A 19938-nucleotide genomic window follows, 5' to 3' on the forward strand; every position below is an offset into this window, starting at 1 on the left:
ATTCATATTCAATCATAATGTGACTATTGGGATGGGGAAGCAAGGATAGAACACAGGCCTGAGAGTCAGAAGGTCATGGGTTCTAATCCTGACTCTACCACTTGCCTTTTGTGTGACCTTGGGCAAATCACTTTACTTCTCTGGGCCTCAGTTACCTCGTCTGTAAAATGGGGATTGAGACTCTGAACTCCATGTGGGACGGATGCGTCCGACCCGATTTGCTTTGTATCTGACCCAGTGCTTAGTAAGTGCTTAAGAAATACCGTTATTATTATTATTATTCTTTTAGCAGGAATGAGGGGAATTAGTCTGGGAGTGCCTCTTGAAGGAGATGGCTTGTTAGGGGGCCTGGGAAAATGGGGAAAGACGTGATTTGAGTAGAGAGAATCGTATATGAGCACAAGCCTTGAACAATGGGTTGGAGGCAGGAGAAACGTGAGTGAGGCATCATTAAGAGATTAATGTAAAAGGAGCAAAGAGTGCAAACGGTCGAGGAGCGGGAGAAACCGGACACGTGGGGAGAGGCTTGTAGCCTTAATGTCAGTCTTCTCTGCAAGTCTCTAGAAATAGGATTGATATCATCGATCTGGGAGAAATGTGTTCTGTTGAAGGCAGAAAAATGAGAGAGGTAAATATTTTTAGGTCCTTTCAGCTCTGTGCCTGAGAAAGCTAAGCTTAGACAATGTGGTTCGCCTCAGATATCTATTTCCTGGGTCAGTAGTCAGTTAACCTGAAATTTGTGCTGTTTTATGAAAGAACACTGTATGAGGATCACTTACTTGCCTTTTCATGACTTCCATAAAATAAAAATAATAATAATTTGTTAAGCGCTTACTGTGTGCAAAGCACTGTACTAAACTCTGGGGTTGATATGGCATAATTAGATCAATTAAAATTCTATGTGCTCTATAGACTTGGAATTAACATTATATGGTAAAGTAATTAAGTCAGATAAGTGGTTTAAGACTTTTAGGAAGAAACCACCCGCTACAAGATTTTTAGGTACCAATAAATCCTTGTTGAATCTTGGTTGCATTCAATTTTCAAGGTTATGTTTTTTTTAGTTTTTTTTTTTGATTAATTTCCCATGCTAGAAATCAGGTGTCCAAAGGAGGCCCTCATCTGCTGCAGTCCCAGCCTCCAGCGCTAAAATTAAATCGGCTCTCATTGGTTGTTTGGAATTGCAGAGGGGCTTCTGGGGGGAAAGTAAATACCCAAACCTATTCTGTCTAAAAGGTTTAATGGGTTGCAGTTCACCATTTTTAAAGTATGATATTCAAGAAAGCAACTTTTAAAATCACCAAGCCCCTCTATGTATCACACTCCAATTCTTAATCCAAGAAGAAATCTGGAAATGTAAATTTGAAGCTTTTCCTAGCCTTAACGACTTCTTATGTTTTTGGCCACAGTAAGTATAGAAATCTGTGCAGAGCTATCTTGGATTGTAGACCGCCTACTGAACTTGGATTACTATTCAGCTCAGAGTCATTCTTTTCCTGTAAGAAACTTTTAAATAGCCTAAAGTCTGTGGAAAATTAAAACTGCTTTTGCAGTTAGAGTTTGAGTTACAAGTATCTTCTCTGTGTGACTTATGTAACTGGGTGGTAAATGGCTTGAGGTACTGGCCGCTGTACGTATATGACGTTCGAGGTGATTGCCATTTGTGGTCTGGGTACTCCAGCAAAAGCCTTGAGCTTGTGGACGGTATCTTTGAATTTATTCTCTGCTTGCAAGAGTGTGACTTAGTTTTTTGGCTCTATGCATCACTTTAGGAAATTCTTGCTCTTTTAGCCTCTTCAGAACTACCAAGTTCTGTTCAATGCCCACAGGGCAGGAAAATTCCTACTTTACACTTTTGAAAATGAGGAACCAAAGAACAGGGGAAATTTGCCCACATGTGAAAAAATGGCCCTAGTTCCAATTACTAAGAAGTCTATCACTGCAGATAGTCTTGAAAAATCTCAAAACCCCTGGACCAGATGGCATACTACTGAAACCTCCTACCTCTATAATTGTGGTATTTGTTAGGTTTTTATTATACGCCAAGCACTGCGTTTATCACTGAGGTGGATAGAAGATATCAGATCACAGTCTCTGTCCCACATCGGGCTCACAGTGTAATGGGGAGGAAGAAAACATATCAATCCCCATTACACAGGTGGAAAAACTGAGGAACAAGTCACCCTGACCAAGATCCCACAGCAGGCAAATAGTGGAGCTAGCGTTAAGAACCCAGGTTCCTGATTCCCAGGCCGATGCTTTTTTTCACTAGGCCATGCAGCTGACAGCATTTTGGCAAGCTTTTCTTCAGCGCTGGCACTATCCTCTTCAAGTGAAAAGATTAAAGAAAAGAATTCTGCAACTCTTATGGCAATTTTTTATTGGTATTTGTTAAGTGCTTACCATGTGCCTACTAAGCGCTGGGGTGGATACAAGCTAATTGGGTTAGACACAGTCCCTGTCCCTCATGGAGCTCACAGTCTTAATCCCCATTTTGCAGATGAGGTAACTGAGGCATAGAGAAATGATGTGACTTGCCCAGGATCACACAGTCAACAAGTGGCAGAGCCGGGATTAGAACCCAGGTCCTCTTGATTCCCAGGGCTGTTCTGTACCCACTCGGCCACGCTGCTTCTCCATTGCACGTTTGCACTGCACTACTGTCTGCTGTTGATAAGATCGTAGCAAGAGTTCTTGGATCGACTGAAGAAGGTAGATTCCCGTGCGGTCTTAACAATGAGGCTTCAGACCACACTGTGTCACAGAAGGTGTGATCTTCACAGCCTGCCAAACAGCAAAATGCGAGAGGCGAAAACACATTCTGTGGTTTCCAAAGATGTCAGAAAAGCTTTTGACACGTGTAATTGTTCTGGGTTCTGGGGATTTGTAAATATTTGGCTTCTCCGAGAAGCGCATCAGGAATCAGAAACTGCTTCTTAATGACACAGCTGTTCATCACAGCAACCTTTGCTCATTGCCAGGGGGCAAAACAGGGCTGCGTAATAGGACTAGTCTTGTTTAATTTATTCTGGCATCTGTACTAAGAGACCTGGATGTTGCGGTCAGAAGCTGGTGTCACACAATCCTTATCTGTCCTCTGTGGAATTTTTTCAGCTCAATAGACTTTATCACCATCAAAAGACATTTAGTAATTGCTAACTGCAGGCAACGGAACGTGAGGCGCGCTTCCAAAAAGGCTTTCCAAAGTTGGAAAGGGCAGCCTGCACTGTGGGCTGACAGAAGGTGTGTAGGAAGGAAAGAGCGATAATATATCTGCTTGCATCATAGGAATCCTACACAAAACCCAAAAGCAGTGTTGACAACCCAGAACTGAACACTGCACAAAATTCCGTTACCTAGGCCGATCGTTGTCCAGTCATGGAACACACAATATCCTTTGGAAGACTGTCAGATGAAGCATATGATGGCAACTTGACACCAAGCTGTAGCTCAAACAAAAGTATTACTACTACTATTGTGATTTTTTTCTAATCAATCAATAGTATTTATTTATTGTGCAGATCACTGTACTATGTGCTTGGGCAAGTACAGTATTACAGAGTTTGGAGACATGTTCCCTGCCCACAGTGAGCTTACAGTCTAGAGGGGGAGACAGATATTAATATAAATAAAAATGAACTAGGAATATGTACATACGTGCTGTGGGGCTGAGGGAAGGGTGAATAAAGGGAACAAATCCAAGTGCAAGGGTGTCGCAGAAGGGAGTGGGAGAAGAATAAATGAGTGCTTAAGCAGGTAAGACCTCTTGGAGAAGATGTGCCCTCAATCAGGCTTTGAAGGTCAGGGGAGTAATTGTCAGATAAGAAGAGGGTGGGCATTCCAGTGCAGAGGCAGGAAATGTGCGGGAGGTCAGTGGCAAGATAAATGAGACAGAGGTACAGTGAGTAGGTTGGTTTTAGAGGAGCGAAGTGTGCGGGCTGGGCTGTAGTAGGAGAGGGCAAGATGATTGAATACTTTAAAGCTGATGGTAAGGAGTTTCTGTTTGATTCAGAGGTAGAAAGGCAACCACTGGAGGTTCCTGAGGAGTGGGGACACATGGACTGGACCTTTTCGAAGAAAAATGATCTGGGCAGCAGAGTGATGTATGGACTGGAGTTCAGGCCAGAGGCAGGACACGGACTAGGGGTCGGCGGTGAGACAGGTGAGACTGAGACACAATGAGGAGGTTAGCACTAGAGGAGCAAAGTGTGCAAAGTGTGCGGGTTGTAGGAGAGAAGTTAGGTGAGGTAGGAGGGGGCAAAGTGATGGAGTGCTTTAAAGCCAGTGGTGAGGAGGTTTTGTTTGATATGGAGATAGATGGGTGACCATTGGAGTTTTGTGAAGAATGGGGGTGACATGTCCTGTACGTTTTTGTAGAAGAGTGATCTGGGCAGCAGAGTGAAGTATGGACTGGAGTCGGGAGAGACAGGAGGCTGGGAGGTCAGCAAGGAGACTGGTACAGTAATCCAGGCGGGATAGGCTGAGTTATTATATTAACATGGTAGCAGCTTGGTTGGAGAGGAAAGGGCTCATTTTAGCGATGTTGGGAAGGTGCGACCAACAGGATTTGGTAACGGAATATGTTGAATAGGAGGTGTTGACAGGACATCCAAATAGAAGTATCTTGAAGGCAGGAGGAAATCGTGAGACTGCAGAGAGGAGAGAGAGATCAGGATGGAGATGGAGATTTGGGAATCCATCTGCACAGAGGTGGTAGTTGAAGCCATGACAATGAAAGTGTTCTCCAAGAGAGTGGATGTAGATGAGGAACAAGAGGGGGCCCAGAACTGAATCTTGAGGAACTCTCACGGGGAGTGGGAGGCAGAGGAGGAGCCCATGAAACAGACTGGGAATGAGCAGAGAGATAGGAAGAGAACCAGGAGAGGACATTGTCAGTGAAACCAAGGTCAGACACTGTTTCTAAAAGAAGGGTGGTGGTGGACAGTCTGGAAGGCAGCTGAGAGGTCGAGGAGGATTAGGAGGGAGTAGAGGCCATTGGATTTGACAAGAAGGAGATCATTGGTGACCTCTGATACGGCAGTTTCTGTAGCGTGAAGGGGGCAGAAGACAGATCGAAGAGCGTCAAGGAGAGAATTGGAGAAGAGGAACTTGAGACAGCCGATGTAGACGACTCACTCGAGCAGTTTGGAGAGGAGCGGTAGGAGGGAGATGGGGTGATAACTGGAAGGAGCCGTGTGATCAGAGAGGGTATGTTTAGGATAGGGGAGACATGAGCATGTGGGGAAAGAGCCATTGGAGAGCGAACAATTGAGGATGGCAGTCAAGGATGGGACAGTACTTTGATCAACTGCGAAGGGTTGGGTTCTGAAGCACAGGTGGAGAGGTTGGATTTTGAGAGAAGGCAGGTGATCTCTTCAGATAATGCTAGGAAAGATGGGAGAGTTAAAGAAGGGGCAGGAGGGGGGAGGCACTAGACAGGAGCTGGAAGATTTTAGGGAGATCATGCCTGATGGTTTCAATTTTCTCAAAAAACTAGGTGACCAGATATTTAGGGGCAAGAGATGGGGGTACTGGGAGGGCAAGGAATTTGAGGAGGGAGTTAAGTGTGTGGAACAGTTGGGGAAGACAGTGGACACAGGTGTCAATAAGGATGAAGAAATAATTTTCCCGGGACCGTGTCCAACCCGCTTTACTTGTATCCACCCCAGCACTAAGTACAGTGCCTGGCACAAAGTAAGCACTTAACAAATACCACAATTATTACAATTATTATTATTATCAGAACTGCTGTACCAAGTTGTGTTCTGCAGCCAGGTTGTGGTTCCGGGAGCATGGGGTTGATGGTATTCTTAGTCGCCGATCCAGGAGTTGTGTGGCTAGAACCTTACCAACAAAGGAAAGTAAGGAATATCCAGTTATCTCTTCCCAAATATTTAATTCAGTACCTAGCACTCAGGAGGTCCTCCACAAGTGCCACTGATTGATTAATCTTCTTGTCCAGAGTCTGTGGTTTCAGAAGGGAAATGCCTGGGTCCCCTTTGCTCATCCTGAGGTGGAATGCCGAAACTCCCTCTCCAGATTCCTCTAGTTTAGTGACCGAGACTGGTGGGGGGTTTGAGGGAATGCTGGCCTCCCATTCTTTTCATGGAATAGAGCCCAGGAGAATTGCCGGTAAAACAGATCCCGATATTCCCTCTTTTACAGCCACTCTTCTGGACAGGGGATACGTAAAATTAGGAATTCCCGGCCTCTCCCAAACCCTTGCTTCAGCTAAGAGAGTAGGTTGCAAGGGTTCAAAGGAATCTCTTTGAAGCAGCTTGGTGGAAAGATCCAGAGCCTGGGTATCATAGGGCTTCGCCACATGTCTGCTGTGTAACGTACCTTGGGCAAGTCATTTGTCTGTGCTTCAGTTAGCTCAAATAAAATGGAGATTCCCCTCTCAGGGTCGTACCTGGAGAGTTTCCAGTACTCTCCCAGTCACAGCTACAGGAGGGAGAGTGGAGCTGAGGCATACCCATTCCATTCCTAGCTTGGCCAGTGGCTAGTGAGTGGAAGGCAACCTGCTACAAGGAAAATCTCACCTGTGCTGGGCAGCAGCGGCACGGGAGAGAGTCGAGGGAAGAGCCTTATTTACTGTGCGGAAGGAGGCAATGGTAAATCACTTCCGTATTTTTACCAAGAAAACTCTATGGATATGCTACCAGCACCATTCATTCATTCATTCAATCATATTTATTGAGCGCTTACTGTGTGCAGAGCACTGTACGAAGCGCTTGGGAAGTACAAGTTGGCAGCATATAGAGACGGTCCCTACCCAACAACAGGCTCCAAGCCTAGAAGGGGGAGACAGACAACAAAACAACACCATGTAGACAGGTGTCAAAATCGTTGGAACAAATAAAATTAAAGCAGATGGAAGTGGGGCGTCCTGGGAGAGAAAACAATAATAATAATAATAATGATAGCATTTATTAAGCGCTTACTATGTGCGAAGCACTGTTCTAAGCGCTGGGGAGGTTACAAGGTGATCAGGTTGTCCCAAGGGGGGCTCAGTCTAAATCCCCATTTTACAGATGAGGGAACTGAAGCCCAGAGAAGTGAAGTGACTTGCCCAGAGTCACACAGCTGACAAGTGGCGGAGCTGGGATTTGAACCCATGACCTCTGACTCCAAAGCCCAGGCTCTTTTCCACTGAGCCACGCTGCTTCTCCGAGATGTGTCTATGGCATCACTATGGGTCGGACATGACTCGACAGCATAAGATAACAATAACAACAAAATCGAGATTAAGACCGTGAGCCCCACGTGGGACATGGACTGTGTCCAACCTGATTAGACTCTTCTCCATCAAATTAACCCGTAACACAGTTCACATAAACAGAAAAACGAGACATTCGTTCATTCAGTCGTATTTATTGAGCGCTTACTGTGTGCAGAGCACTGTACTAAGCGCTTGGGAAGTGCAAGTTGGCAACATATAGAGACGGTCCCTACCCAACAACGGGCTCACAGTCTAGAAGGGGGCACTCACTGCTCTGCCTTTATAATTTTCTGTTGTTGTCTTAGATGCTTTACTTTCAGGCCTCACAACCTCTTCAGCCAGAGGCTTTCTGCTGTCTCAGTTTAGACGAAGGACCTTAGATCCCTCAAATCTTTAAGCTTGTTGGATTGGAAACTCCAAAAAGGGCAGGACAGGGATTGTATCTACTAACTCTCGCACTCCCCCCAAGTGCTTAGCGCTTGGGAGTCAGAGGACATGGGTTCTGATCTCTGCTCCGCCACCTGCCTGATGTGTGGCCTTGGGCAAGCCACTTCACTTCTGTGGGCCTCAGTTACCTCATCTGTAAAATGGGGATTAAGACTGTGAGCCCCAGGTGGGACAACCTGATTACCTTGTTTCTGTGCCAGTGCTTAGAACAGTGCTTGGCACATAGTAAGTGCTTAACAAATACCATTATTATTATTATTATTAGTGTGGTGCTCCGTCCAGTGTAAGTGCTTGATAAATGATCCTGTATCTAAGTTTTGCTTCCTGTTTCCCTAATTGCATTTTGGTTGCTTAGTTTATACATTTCTGTATCACATGTTTTTACTGTGCATTTTGGATAAACTGCTGTTAGGGAGTTAGAGAACATTCTTCCAAAAGTACATATCCATAATTTATTTTAAAGTCTGTCTCCCTTTCTAGACTGTAAGCTTCTGGTGGGCGGGGAGCGTATCTACCAACTCTGTTGTATTTTATTCTCCCGAGCTTTTAGTACAGGGCTGTGTGTACAGTAAACACTCAATAAATACCATTTCTTGCTTGTGTGATTGATCGAACATCTGGTTATCTGAATAGGATGTAATGACACGTTAGAAGAAATAATATATTCAAGTGCATGGTACCAAGGTGTGCACTTGAGTTTTCTTTAATGCGGATTTGATTAGCAGTGTAATCACATATAAGAGAAATTAGTGTATCCTCTTGGACATTTAAGACAAATAATGTAGAGATGCTACTTTCAATAGAAGACTGAGTATCGCCCCTGCCTTTCATGCCCCTTTTCCTTCCTCCCTTTTTTAGATAGCAGCCATCCTGGAAACCTAGTTTGGGCTGATTCTGTGGGATTCGGGACACCCCGCTCCTCCTTTTTCCCTTCTCCTCCTTTCCTCCCCCCACTGATTCCCAATTGATTTCTGCTGGTCATTTTGTAATTGCTGAAACCCTTAGATTGCTTCACTGATGATCGCCCTCCAAACGAACTAATTCTGATAGAATTTGGGGGAATGTGGTAAATAATGTTTTTTTATGAAGCATTGATTTTTACTGATACAGTATAAATTTAACCAAAAAATAACCTTCTTTCTACAGGAAAAAATTATTCCTTACTTGTTACGACTGAGACGAACTAAGGACGAACATCTTCAAGAGGCCGTTAGGGAGGCCTTAGCCTTGATTGGCTACACGGATCCGGTGAAAGGCAGGGGATTTCGAATCCTCACAATCGATGGTGGAGGAACAAGGTAGGATGGGAAGCCGCTTTCCAGTGGCTTCTTCCCCACTGCTTTCGAACATACTCATGTCTCCCGTATCCCACCCAAAACTCTCCCTTGACTCCATGCTTCCCTACAGTTATCATCCCATCTCTAAGTTACTATTCTTCTCCTTGAGAGTTGTCCACACCCGATGTCTCCACTTCTGTGGCTAGTCCCACAGTAACCCTGTATGCGACTCTTGTGCCCCCTTTGCCAACTGTTCCTGGTTTCCTGTGGCCTTCAGTCTGTTCTGGCCTTTCTCAAATTCAGAACTTGTCCCCTACCTTCGTGGTCCTCCTTGCCCCTCTTAGTTCTAAATCCATTTTTGTCACCTTTATTTTTTATTTTTATCCGCACCCCAAAATTGACTCTGCCGCTGCTACTACTACTACTACTGGTGCCACCCTCCAGAACTGCAAAGTTAGGGAACGAGACCGAGGTGGAACAGGGGGAGAGCGGGCAGTAGAGGAGGGGAAATGGGGAGCCACGGAGAGCTTTGGATGGATCTTTTCCCTTATTTCCCAAACGATTCAATCAGTGATAGGTACTGACTGCTTCCTGGGACCAGAGAAGTGCACTAAACACTTGGGAGAGTCAAGTAATGGAAGTAGGCATGACCCAAGCCCTCAAGAGTTCACAATCTAGCGGAGGAGGCGGACATTAAGTAAATTAGAGGTAGGGGCGGGAACCGAGTATAGAAATATGTACGTAGGTGTGCTGTGCATGAATACCTAAGTGCTTATGTGAAGCAGCAGGGATGGAGAACAGGATGGAGAGATGAGTACAGTAGTCAGGGAAGGCTTGTCCTTTTCCTGCTGCTTCTTTTCTTTCTCCTTTTTCTTGGCTAATGCTGCCTGATTTCCTCCCATCCCACCCCACTCTGGTCATGTTTCCCTGGCTTTGCAGCCCCGGAGGATGGGGATCACAAGGTTTGGTAGTGACAGTAACAAGGTTGGAGCAGTAAGGAAAAGAAAAATGTTCTGATAAATAGATTTAGACCAGAAGGGGTGGGAGGACACTGTGGGGTGATTTCCGGAGGGAGAAAGGGGAGAGGCAAGGGACGGTATTGAGAACTTAACGGTTTGCAGATCACTGCACTAAGTGCTTGGGAGAGTACAGTCAATAGAGTTGATAGCCAAGATCCCTAGTTACATCCATAATTATAAGATTCAACAACTACACTTGTCTACTCACTAATGACAGAAAAAGTAGGGTTTAGTGAGCGGATGATTAGCAAATTTGATCATTAAGTCCTGGCTGGAAATTTGCATTTTTTGCAACAGCAAGGTGTAGCCTAGTGGAATGAGCACAGGCTTTGGAGTTAAGGGTACCTGGTTTCTGGTCTCAGTTCTGCCGTGTGCCTGCTTTGTGACCCTTGGTAACTCACTTAACTTCTCTGTGTCTCAGCTTCCTCAGCTGTAAAAACTGGAATTCAGTACCTGTTCCCTGTCTGACTTATATCATGAGCCCCATGTGGGACAAGGACTATATCCAACCTGATTATCTCGTATCTTCTCCAGCGCTTAGTTCAGTGCTTGATTTAACAAATGCCACTATTAATAAGACTGTAAAATATCCAAGGAAGATTCTTAATTAATAACATTTTGAGGGGCTACTCTAAAGGGAATAGCATGTTATTAAAATTTGAAAAGCAGTCCGTCAACAATTTCAGTTTTTGTTGTTAAATGAACTGCAACTTTAAAATGAAATCTAGCTAGTACAGGTAAGTTAGAATGGAAGTCTCACCCAGGCATATAGTCTAGTGTTTTTGTTCCCCTGATAGGGAGTAAAAATCTTAATTCTGGCTTTACATTTTCTTTTACAGGGGTGTGGTTGCTCTTCAGACCTTACGCAAACTGGTAGAACTTACCGGGAAGCCAGTCCATCAACTTTTTGATTACATATGTGGTGTAAGCACAGGTAATGACTTGGAAAATGACACGTGAAATTAAGTCATTCGGAGAAAGGAAATGTCGAGGAAGATGCATTTATATTGGGGGACAAGGTAGTTGGAAGTGTTATAAAGAAAATGGTATTTTCATTTTAGGAAGAATCTTCTTAATGTGCCAAATGAAACCTACTTTCAGATACAGAATGCTTTTTTTTATGGCATTTGTTAAGCGCTTACTATGTGCCAGGCACTGTAATAAACGCTGGGGTAGATAGAAGCTAATCAGGTCGGACACAGTCCATGTCCCACATGGGCTTTAATCCCCATTTTACAGATGAAGTAACTAGAGCACAGAGAAGTTAAATGACTTACCCATATTCACGTAGCGGACAAGTGCTTTGCTTGTGACTACATTTAATATTCACTGGTTTAGACTTTATATTTGTATGGCTATGGCATATTTAAAATCTAACTAATTAGGTATCTTTGGGAATCTTTTTTGAGAAATATCCATTTTTATTTTGACACACCATTAATTATTAAAATGGGATTTACTTGTTGCTTGAAAGAGTGGAGGAAATCTGGAAGACATAGGGGTTCAGGTTAAAAAAAATCACCCTAATCCTCAGCTCTCACCCCAAATCTTATATTTCTGTCGAGTACAGGATTTTATGAAATGTTAAGATGCTGCCTGTTCTTGTTGTTGAATAAGGTATATAAGTAAGGGAGTAAAATCCCCTAAATATCTAGTTACCACATATTTACATCATTTTTATGAATGTGGCTTCAAATGATACCATTTTGCTGGTGTGATCAAAATGAGTGCTTATATGAGCGTAAAAACAGAACAGATTGCACTTGTGGTGCATGGGCACTTTTAAATGTATATTATTCCCACTTTTGAATACATTTAAATTGTTGGTGAGTTAAACAGCAATGGTCTGCTAGTGCTCAGGGAATGTTGCAGACATCAACATGAAATCAGTCACCCACCCAGTTTTTCAGTTACCTGTGAAAGATGGACAGTTTTTTATTGTGATTATTATGAACTTTCTGAAGTCCCACCATCACCTCCTCACCATCTCCATTTTCCTCACCTCAGCTGTCTCTCAAAAAAGAGGTCTACTCGCTGATGTGTCCCTTCCGCTCTAGCCTGTCTACTGTCTGTAGATAGTAGAGAAGCAGCGTGGCTCGGTGGAAAGAGCACGGGCTTTGGAGCCAGAGGTCATGGGTTCGTATCCCGACTCCACCACATGTCTGCTGTGTGACCTTGGGCAAGTCACTTAACTTCTCTGAGCCTCAGTTCCCTCATCTGTAAAACGGGGATTAAGACTGTGAGCCCCACGTGGGACAACCTGATCACCTTGTATCCCCCCAGCGCTTAGAATAGTGCTTTGCACATAGTAAGCGCTTAACAAATGCCATCATTGTTATTATTATTATTATTATCTGTGCCTCAGACCCTCTCTGTTTTCACATCTTACAACCTCTCGCTCCACCATCTCACCACCCTTATTACTATCTTCGGCCTCTCGCCCTCTGGTTGTATTGGCTTTTTGGCCTTCCAGTTCAAGTATCCCTCATGCTAACAAGGTACTTTCTCCATCCTCCAGCTATCTCCTCTTCTCTCCACTCCCATTTCTACCTGAACTCCGTCCACAGGTTGTTTATATCTGTTGCCTCCACTTCCTCTCCACCAGCCCTCTTCCTGACCCACAAAACAGATTTGTTTTCAATTTTTTCCACTCCACTGAGACCATACTATCCAAAAATCTTTAAAGACTACTTCATAGCCAGGTCCTTATCCTCCTTCCCTTTCCTGGCCACTTTCAACTCCACTGACCTGAAGCAGTATCAAACCTAGACTTAAGCAACATGGTACTCATCTGCTGCTTCTACTTCTCTGCTTATTTTTTCTCAGTCTCATTCTTCTGTCTTTCTCTTGGGAAGCTCAGCTGCTCGCATGGCTTTTATTACCACTTCTGTTCAGATGTGTCGCAAATATACTCGACCAACACTAACCTCTCTCCTGCTGTATAAGTTTACAGTCCTCTTACTTACAGGACATCTCCAGATTTTCAATATATCTCATCCTTCCTCATTATGTTTTCCATTTTAAGGCTGCTGAAGTACCTGGACAGTTATGTTTTAAAAGAAAACCTTCTTTGTCTTTTACAGGTGCTATATTAGCTTTCATGCTGGGGCTGTTTCACATGTCCCTGGATGAATGCGAGGAGCTCTATCGTAAATTGGGATCAGATGTGTTTTCACAGAATGTCATCGTTGGAACAGTCAAAATGGGTTGGAGCCATGCATTTTATGACAGTCAAATCTGGGAAAAGATACTCAAGTAAGTTACAATTATTGGACGAGCCGTTTTGATAAGCTTACTGAAAAATAAGAGTTGAAGAGAGTTAATTGGATTCATCTTTTAAATTTGGATTTCCCTTCCTATCTATGTTTTTTCCAAAGTCTATTTTGAATAATCGTATCCAGTTTTTTGGCATGGCATTTTGGCTACAGTAGTGGTGGGGGGTGGTGGGTGGTGGGTGGTTGTGGTAGTAGCATAAGTATTTATTGAATGCCCACTGGGTGTGATGCACTGTACTAAGCTCTTGGGAAAGTACAACAGCAGCATAAGTCACAGTCTCTGCCAACAAGAAACTTGTATTTTAAAGGGGAAAGTAACACTACATGTCATTCAGTCGTAACTGAGCTTGCTAAGTCTGGCCCTAGGCTCATACCATTTATTTACGGATTTATTTACGGCATTTTTTGAGTGTTTACCATGTGTCCGACACTATACTAAACTCTGAGATAGATACAAGCTAATCAGATGTTACACAGTCTGTGACCATTTTCCAGGTGAGGTAACTGAGGCACACAGAAGTTAAGTGGCTTCCCCAAGGTCACACAGCAGACAAGTGGCGGAGTCGGGATTTAGCCTTCATTATTATCTTCCCCGATGTTGAGTATAGTGCTTTGCACATAGTAGGTGCTCAATAAATACCATTGAATGAATGAACGAATAAAACACTTTGCACCCCCGCCCACACACTTACTGGCTCTCTGATTGCCAGCCTCAACTTACCAGTGGCTCCTACCCTCTGCTTTCAAACTTGCCCACATATCAGCGTGGCTCACTGGAAAGGAGCCCGGGCTTTGGAGTCAGAGGTCATGGGTTCAAATCCCGGCTCCGCCAGTTGTCAGCTGTGTGTCTTTGGGCAAGTCACTTCGCTTAGCTCCACCACAAGTCTGCTGTGTGATCTTGGGCAAGTCACTTCACTTCTCTGAGCCTCAGTTACCTCATCTGTAAAAATGGGGATTAAGACTGTGAGCCCCACATGGGACAACTTGATCACATTGTATCCCCCCCAGCACTTAGAACAGTGCTTTGCACATAATAAGCGCTTAACAAATGCCATTATTATTATTATTATTATTCTCTGGACCTCAGTTACCTCATCTATAAAATGGGGGTTAAGACCGTGAACCCCCCGTGGGACAACCTGATCACCTTGTAACCTCTCCAGCGCTTAGAACAGTGCTTTGCACATAGTAAGTGCTTAATAAATGCCATTATTATTATTATTATTATCTCCTCTCGTAAGAAAACCTCCCTTGCTCCCACTGCGCCCTCACGTTATTGTCCCATCTGCCTCCCACCATTCCTTACCCAGCTCCTCAGACAGGTTTGTATCCCCTGCCTCCCTTCCCTCCCCTTATCCTCCTCCACCCCGGCTTCCTCCCTCTCCGCTGTAATGAAACTGCTCTCTTCGAGGTCACCTGGAAGGTCACTTTCAAGGTCACTTGAGAAGCAGCGTGGCTTAATGGGTAGAGCACGGGCCTTGGAGTCAGAAAGTCCTGGGTTCTAATCCCAGCTCCACCACCTGTCTGCTGTGTGGCCTTGGGTGAATCACTTCACTTCTCTGTGCCTCGGTTCCCGCCTCTGTAAAACGGGGATTGAGACTGTGAGCCCCATGTGGGACAGGGACTGTATCTGACCCAATTATCTTGTATCTACCCCAACGCTTAAAACAGTTGCCTCCAAATAGTAAGTGCTGAAAAAATACCATTATTATTATTATTATTATTATTATTATTATTAATGATCTCCCTTTGGCCAAGGACAATGGACTGTACTCCATCTTCAACTTCTTACACTTCTCAGCAGCTTTCAATACTGTGGACCCTCCCTTTTCTTATCTAAATACTATATAACTTTGGTTTCACTGACACTGTCTTCTAATTTTTTTTTCTATTTGTTAAGCGCTTACTATGTGCAAAGCACTGTTCTAAGCGCTGGGGAGGTCACAGGGTGATCAGGTTGTCCCACGGGGGGCTCACAGTTTTAATCCCCATTTTCCAGATGAGGTAACTGAGGCACAGAGAAGTTAAGTGACCTGCCCGAAGTCACACAGCTGACAGTTGGCCAAGCTGGGATTTGAACCCACGACCTCTGACTCCAAAGCCACACTGCTTCTCCACTTCTCAATTCTCCTCCTACCTCTCTGGCCACTCTTTCTCTGCCTTCCAATCACTATTTTCAGTGATTCCCTCAATAAGTCAGTCAGTGGCATTTACTAGTGCTTATTTTGTACAGAGTACTGGACTAAGCACTTGGGACGGTACGATGGAACAAAGTTGATAGTTTCCCTGCCCACAAGGAGCTTACAATCTACAGGGGGAGACAGACAAATTAAATCACAAATATATACATAAGTGCTGTAGGGCTGAGGGTGGGCAGAGTGTTTAAGGGGTAGAGAACCAAATGCATAGGTGACACAAAAGGAGAGTAGGAGAAAAGATGGCTTATTTGGGGAAGGCCTCTTGGAGGAGGTGTGATTTTGATAAATGAAGGGGGAGGAAGTTCCAAACCAGTGGGAGGACATGGACAAGAGGCTGCTGGCAGAATAGATGAGATTGAGCTAGAGTGCCCAGGTTGGCATTTAGAGGAGCGGAGTGAATGGGCCGAGCTGTGGTCAGAAATCAGCAAGTTTAGATGGGCGATCGAGTAAAGCCAGTGGTAAGGAGTGTGTGTTTGATGCAGAAGTGGACGGGAAGCCACTGGAGGCTCTGGAGTTCTGGGTTCCTTTCTTTTCTTCATTTACACCCACTCCAGCCCCTGCTCCTCTTCTCTGCAATCTTGTGTTTCCTCCCGCTTTCAGGATATCTCAATTTGGGTGCCCCGCTGATACTCAAATTTAACATGTCCCAGATTGTACTCTCCATCTTCCCACGGAGGCCGAATCCCAGGAGCCCGCAAACACTCCATCACGTGGCCCTGGGCTGCACCTGTAACTCCACTGTATTGTACTTTCCCAAACGCTTAGCACAGTGATTCATAGCTTAAAACTTTTTGAATTTCATAGGCGTGTGTTGTTTTCAGGTAATAACCCCTCCAGACTGTAAGCTTGTTATGGGTAGGAAACATGTCTGCTAATTCTGTTGTATGGTCCCAAACTCTTAGTATAGTGCTGTCCACATAGTAACTGCTCAATAAATACCATTTATTGATCGACTGATGAGACAGAGTAAGCATACATAGTATTGGGTTTTGATCATTTGATTATGTTTAATGAAAATTACCTTTTCTTTTTAATTTTATGAAGGGAAAAAGTGGGATCCCAACTAATGATTGAAACAGCAAGAAATCCCCACTGTCCTAAGGTAAGTAAATAATTTGGTTTCCTGCTTAATTGCAATATCCTTGAGGCCAGGGATCATATATATATATATATATATAGTACATTCAACTGAGTCAATCAGTAGTATTTATTGAGTGTTTACTGTTTGCAGACCCCTGAACTAAGCACTTGAAAGGTTACTGATTACTCTGTTTTTAAATGTCTCTATTGAGTGAAAGCCCCTGGTGTAAGAAACAATGTCTCTTGCTCCTCTTGTACTTTCTCAAGTGCTTACTAAAGTGCTTTGCCCAAGCAGATGCTCAAATCCCGTTAATCGATTTACAGAGCAAGGCGACCCGCTGTTCTGCATTTCCACTGAAAACAGTAACTTTATTAAATTATTGCACGAGTGATTAATGTAGATATGGAAGGATACTGTCACTAATCTTAATGGTGGTATTTAAGCGCTTACTATGTGCCAGACACTGTACTAAGCACTGGATGCAAGAAAATCAGGTTGGACACAGTCACTGTCCCACATGAGGCTCACAGTCTTAATCCTTATTTTACAAATGAGGTAACTGAGGCACAGAGAAGTGAAGTGACTTGCCTGAGGTCACACAGCAGACATGTGGTGGAGCTGGGATTAGAACTCAGGTCCTTCTGACTCACAGGGTCGTGCTGTATCCAGTAGGCCACGCTGCTTCTCTGGTCTTGCCATAGCTTGTGCTGTGCTACCCAACTTCAGCTACTCACCATCTTTTTAACTCTAATATTCAGCCTGTGGCCAAGCCCTGCTATATCTTCCTCCACAGCATTTCCCAGCTCTGCCCTTCCTTCCTCTCCGCCTTGACCCAGTCTTCCACTTAGTGATGAGACTGCTTTATCAGCCGCCACAATGGTCTCCTTGCATATAGCCTTTTCCCACTTCAAACATGGTATTGCTCTCCTCATGTTCTTAAAATATTATTCGCCACATGTCTGTCTCTTCCTCACATACCTTGAAGGACTTGCCATTTCTCTCTGTTCCACATTCAAAGGCGTGAAACCCCAGGTCTACCTGCGATGTTGTCCAGTCAGCGTACTCCTGAATTTGCACCAACTTTGAGAGAAAAGGTGGTAAAAACTCTTATCCATGAGCTACTCTCTGTAGATGATTGCCCACTGGTGTCCTGTAGTCTTAAATTGTACAGTGGTTCATTGAATCTTTTTCGGAACCTGAAATTTGTCGGAAAAAGATGGAAGTAATGTTTCAGCCGAAACCCAGGACCACAGTCTAGTGGAACCCAACGGTGATGTGCATACTGAAGCAGTTGGAAAACGTTGGTGCCTATCATCATCAATCGTATTTATTGAGCGCTTACTATGTGCAGAGTACTGCACTAAGCGCTTGGAAAGTACAAATTGGCAACATATAGAGACAGTCCCTACCCAACAGTGGGCTCACAGTCTAAAAGTGTGTGTGCAGTGTGCTTTTGCAGAATGACATCAGCAGGTGACCCATCTGCATGGCCTCCTCAGCCTTGGGAACTCTGAACCATTGTCTATGGGGAAAAGGGGGGATTCAGTCTAAAGAGAGAGACTGAGGTCTAGCGAGCTGTTGACATCGCAACATTGTTATGGCTGTAAACACAGACACCATCCACACCAACAACTCTTGTCAGTTTCATCTGCAATGTCTGAGGTAAATAGATGTCATAAAATGGAAAATGCATTTCCCAGACACCCAAGTTCTCAACCTTTTGAGATCACCCCATCCAGCTATCTTTCTTTCTCCCTTCTACCATCCCTGTCCAGTCTCCTTGAACAAGCTTTTTATGTCCACTGCCTCTTCCGCTCTTCCTCTCCTCCAGCTTCTGCTTTGACCCTTCAGTGTGCCTCAGTTCTCTCGTCTGCAAAATGGGGATTCAGTACCCATTCTCCCTCTGATTCAGACATAGTCCCATATGAGACTTGATTATCTTGTATCTGCCCCAGCACTTAGTACAGTGCTTAACAAATACCACAATTATTGCTATCACTATTAAATATTATTAAAGGGGGCCCTTTACCCCTTTCTTATTGGTGAGCCGAGGGCCATTGTCTCTTTCCTGGAATCAGTGCAGGAGAAAGTTCAGAAAATCAGTGTAGTTTTCTAGACTGTGAGCCCGTTGTTGGGTAGGGACCGTCTCTATATGTTGCCGATTTGTACTTCCCAAGCGCTTGGTACAGTGCTCTGCACACAGTAAGCGCTCAATAAATACGATTGAATGAATGAATGAATGACCCTTGAAAATTTAGCTCCTCCCACTCCCCGCCCATCAACTTCATTGAAACCGCATTTTCCAAGATCACCGCTGAGCTCCGTCTTGACAAAATTAACAGACTGTACTCCATTCTGATCGTACTTGGTCTTTCAGTTGCTTTTGAAGCTATGGATCAACCTTACCCCTTCTTTGGGAAACACTCTTTAGACTCGTTTTTTCTCACACTGTCATCTTCTGGTTCTTCTGCCTCTCTCACTGACTCTTCCTCTTCAGCTAATACCTGCTTCAGGCATTACTATCAGTTGATTCACTTATTCATCTATTTCATCGTCCCATTTGTTATTGCTAGGGCTATCCTTGTTCTTCCTCTTGCTCCCTCTGGTTGTACCTAGTTTGTCGTCTTCATTTGATTGTCAGCTCCTTGAAAGTCAGGACTTGATCTTTTTCTTCTGTTGTACTGCTTAGTTCAGCAGTCTGCCTACAGTATGAGTTCAGTACATACAAGTGATTGGTTGAAGATTAGAGACTGAACTAAACGATTTTATGAATTCCTTTTACGATTGTAAGAATTGGCAGCATGACCTGAGAACCCAAAATAGAACTTTAAATAGTAAAAGTTTGCTATCCACTGTGCCTAGGGAAGAGTAAATGATGACCAGTCAAGTATGCTGAATATCTAGGAGTCAGGTCTGTGTGGAAGGAGTCATTACATAATCACACAGAGAGCATGGATCGGAGTCACCTATTTGCCGATCGCATTAGGAGATAAGGTGTCCCTTAAATTACCAGAGGAAAATATTGTTTGTGAATCACACTGGCAAATTGGTGAAGATACAGCTTGAAGCCAGAGAAACAGACCTGTGGTGAGAATTGAAGCGACTGCAAATTAGACTAACGGAGAATGTTTACATATACCCCAGGCAGCTGCACTTCTCTGAGAAGGCTTAAAGTCCTTTTCTATAAGCGATCAGTTGACCAGGTTTCCCCACATTTGGGCCCCTTCCATTATTGAGGTATTCCAGACTCTGGAAGCTCCTACAGCAATCAGGACGGAAGAGGATAAGTGATTGTATTAATGTGCTAACTGTTTGGACTGAGAAGAAAAGGTGGATTTTAGCGATGTTGTGAAGGTGGAATCGGCAGGATTTAGTAATGGATTGAATATGTGGGTTGAATGACAGAGGGGAGGCAAGTA

At 44.1% G+C, this 19938-nt stretch overlaps 1 protein-coding gene and 1 non-coding gene across 3 annotated transcripts in view; both read left to right on the forward strand.

The window, feature by feature from the left end:
* Positions 1 to 19938, forward strand: part of PNPLA8 (patatin like phospholipase domain containing 8) — a 73853-nt gene that overhangs the window by 23913 nt on the left and 30002 nt on the right. For both annotated transcript variants that reach the window (XM_038752885.1, XM_038752884.1), the window contains exons 4-7: positions 8816 to 8967; positions 10805 to 10899; positions 13049 to 13220; positions 16483 to 16540. In XM_038752885.1, coding sequence (XP_038608813.1) covers positions 8816 to 8967; positions 10805 to 10899; positions 13049 to 13220; positions 16483 to 16540 — 477 coding nt within the window. The remainder of the gene's footprint in view (positions 1 to 8815; positions 8968 to 10804; positions 10900 to 13048; positions 13221 to 16482; positions 16541 to 19938) is intronic.
* LOC119933792 lies at positions 6395 to 6532 on the forward strand. Its single transcript, XR_005452664.1, has one exon. It is a non-coding gene; the product is annotated as a small nucleolar RNA SNORA7 (small nucleolar RNA).

The sequence above is a fragment of the Tachyglossus aculeatus genome, chromosome 10 (assembly GCF_015852505.1).
Source record: "Tachyglossus aculeatus isolate mTacAcu1 chromosome 10, mTacAcu1.pri, whole genome shotgun sequence".
Classification (NCBI taxonomy): Eukaryota; Metazoa; Chordata; class Mammalia; order Monotremata; family Tachyglossidae; genus Tachyglossus; species Tachyglossus aculeatus.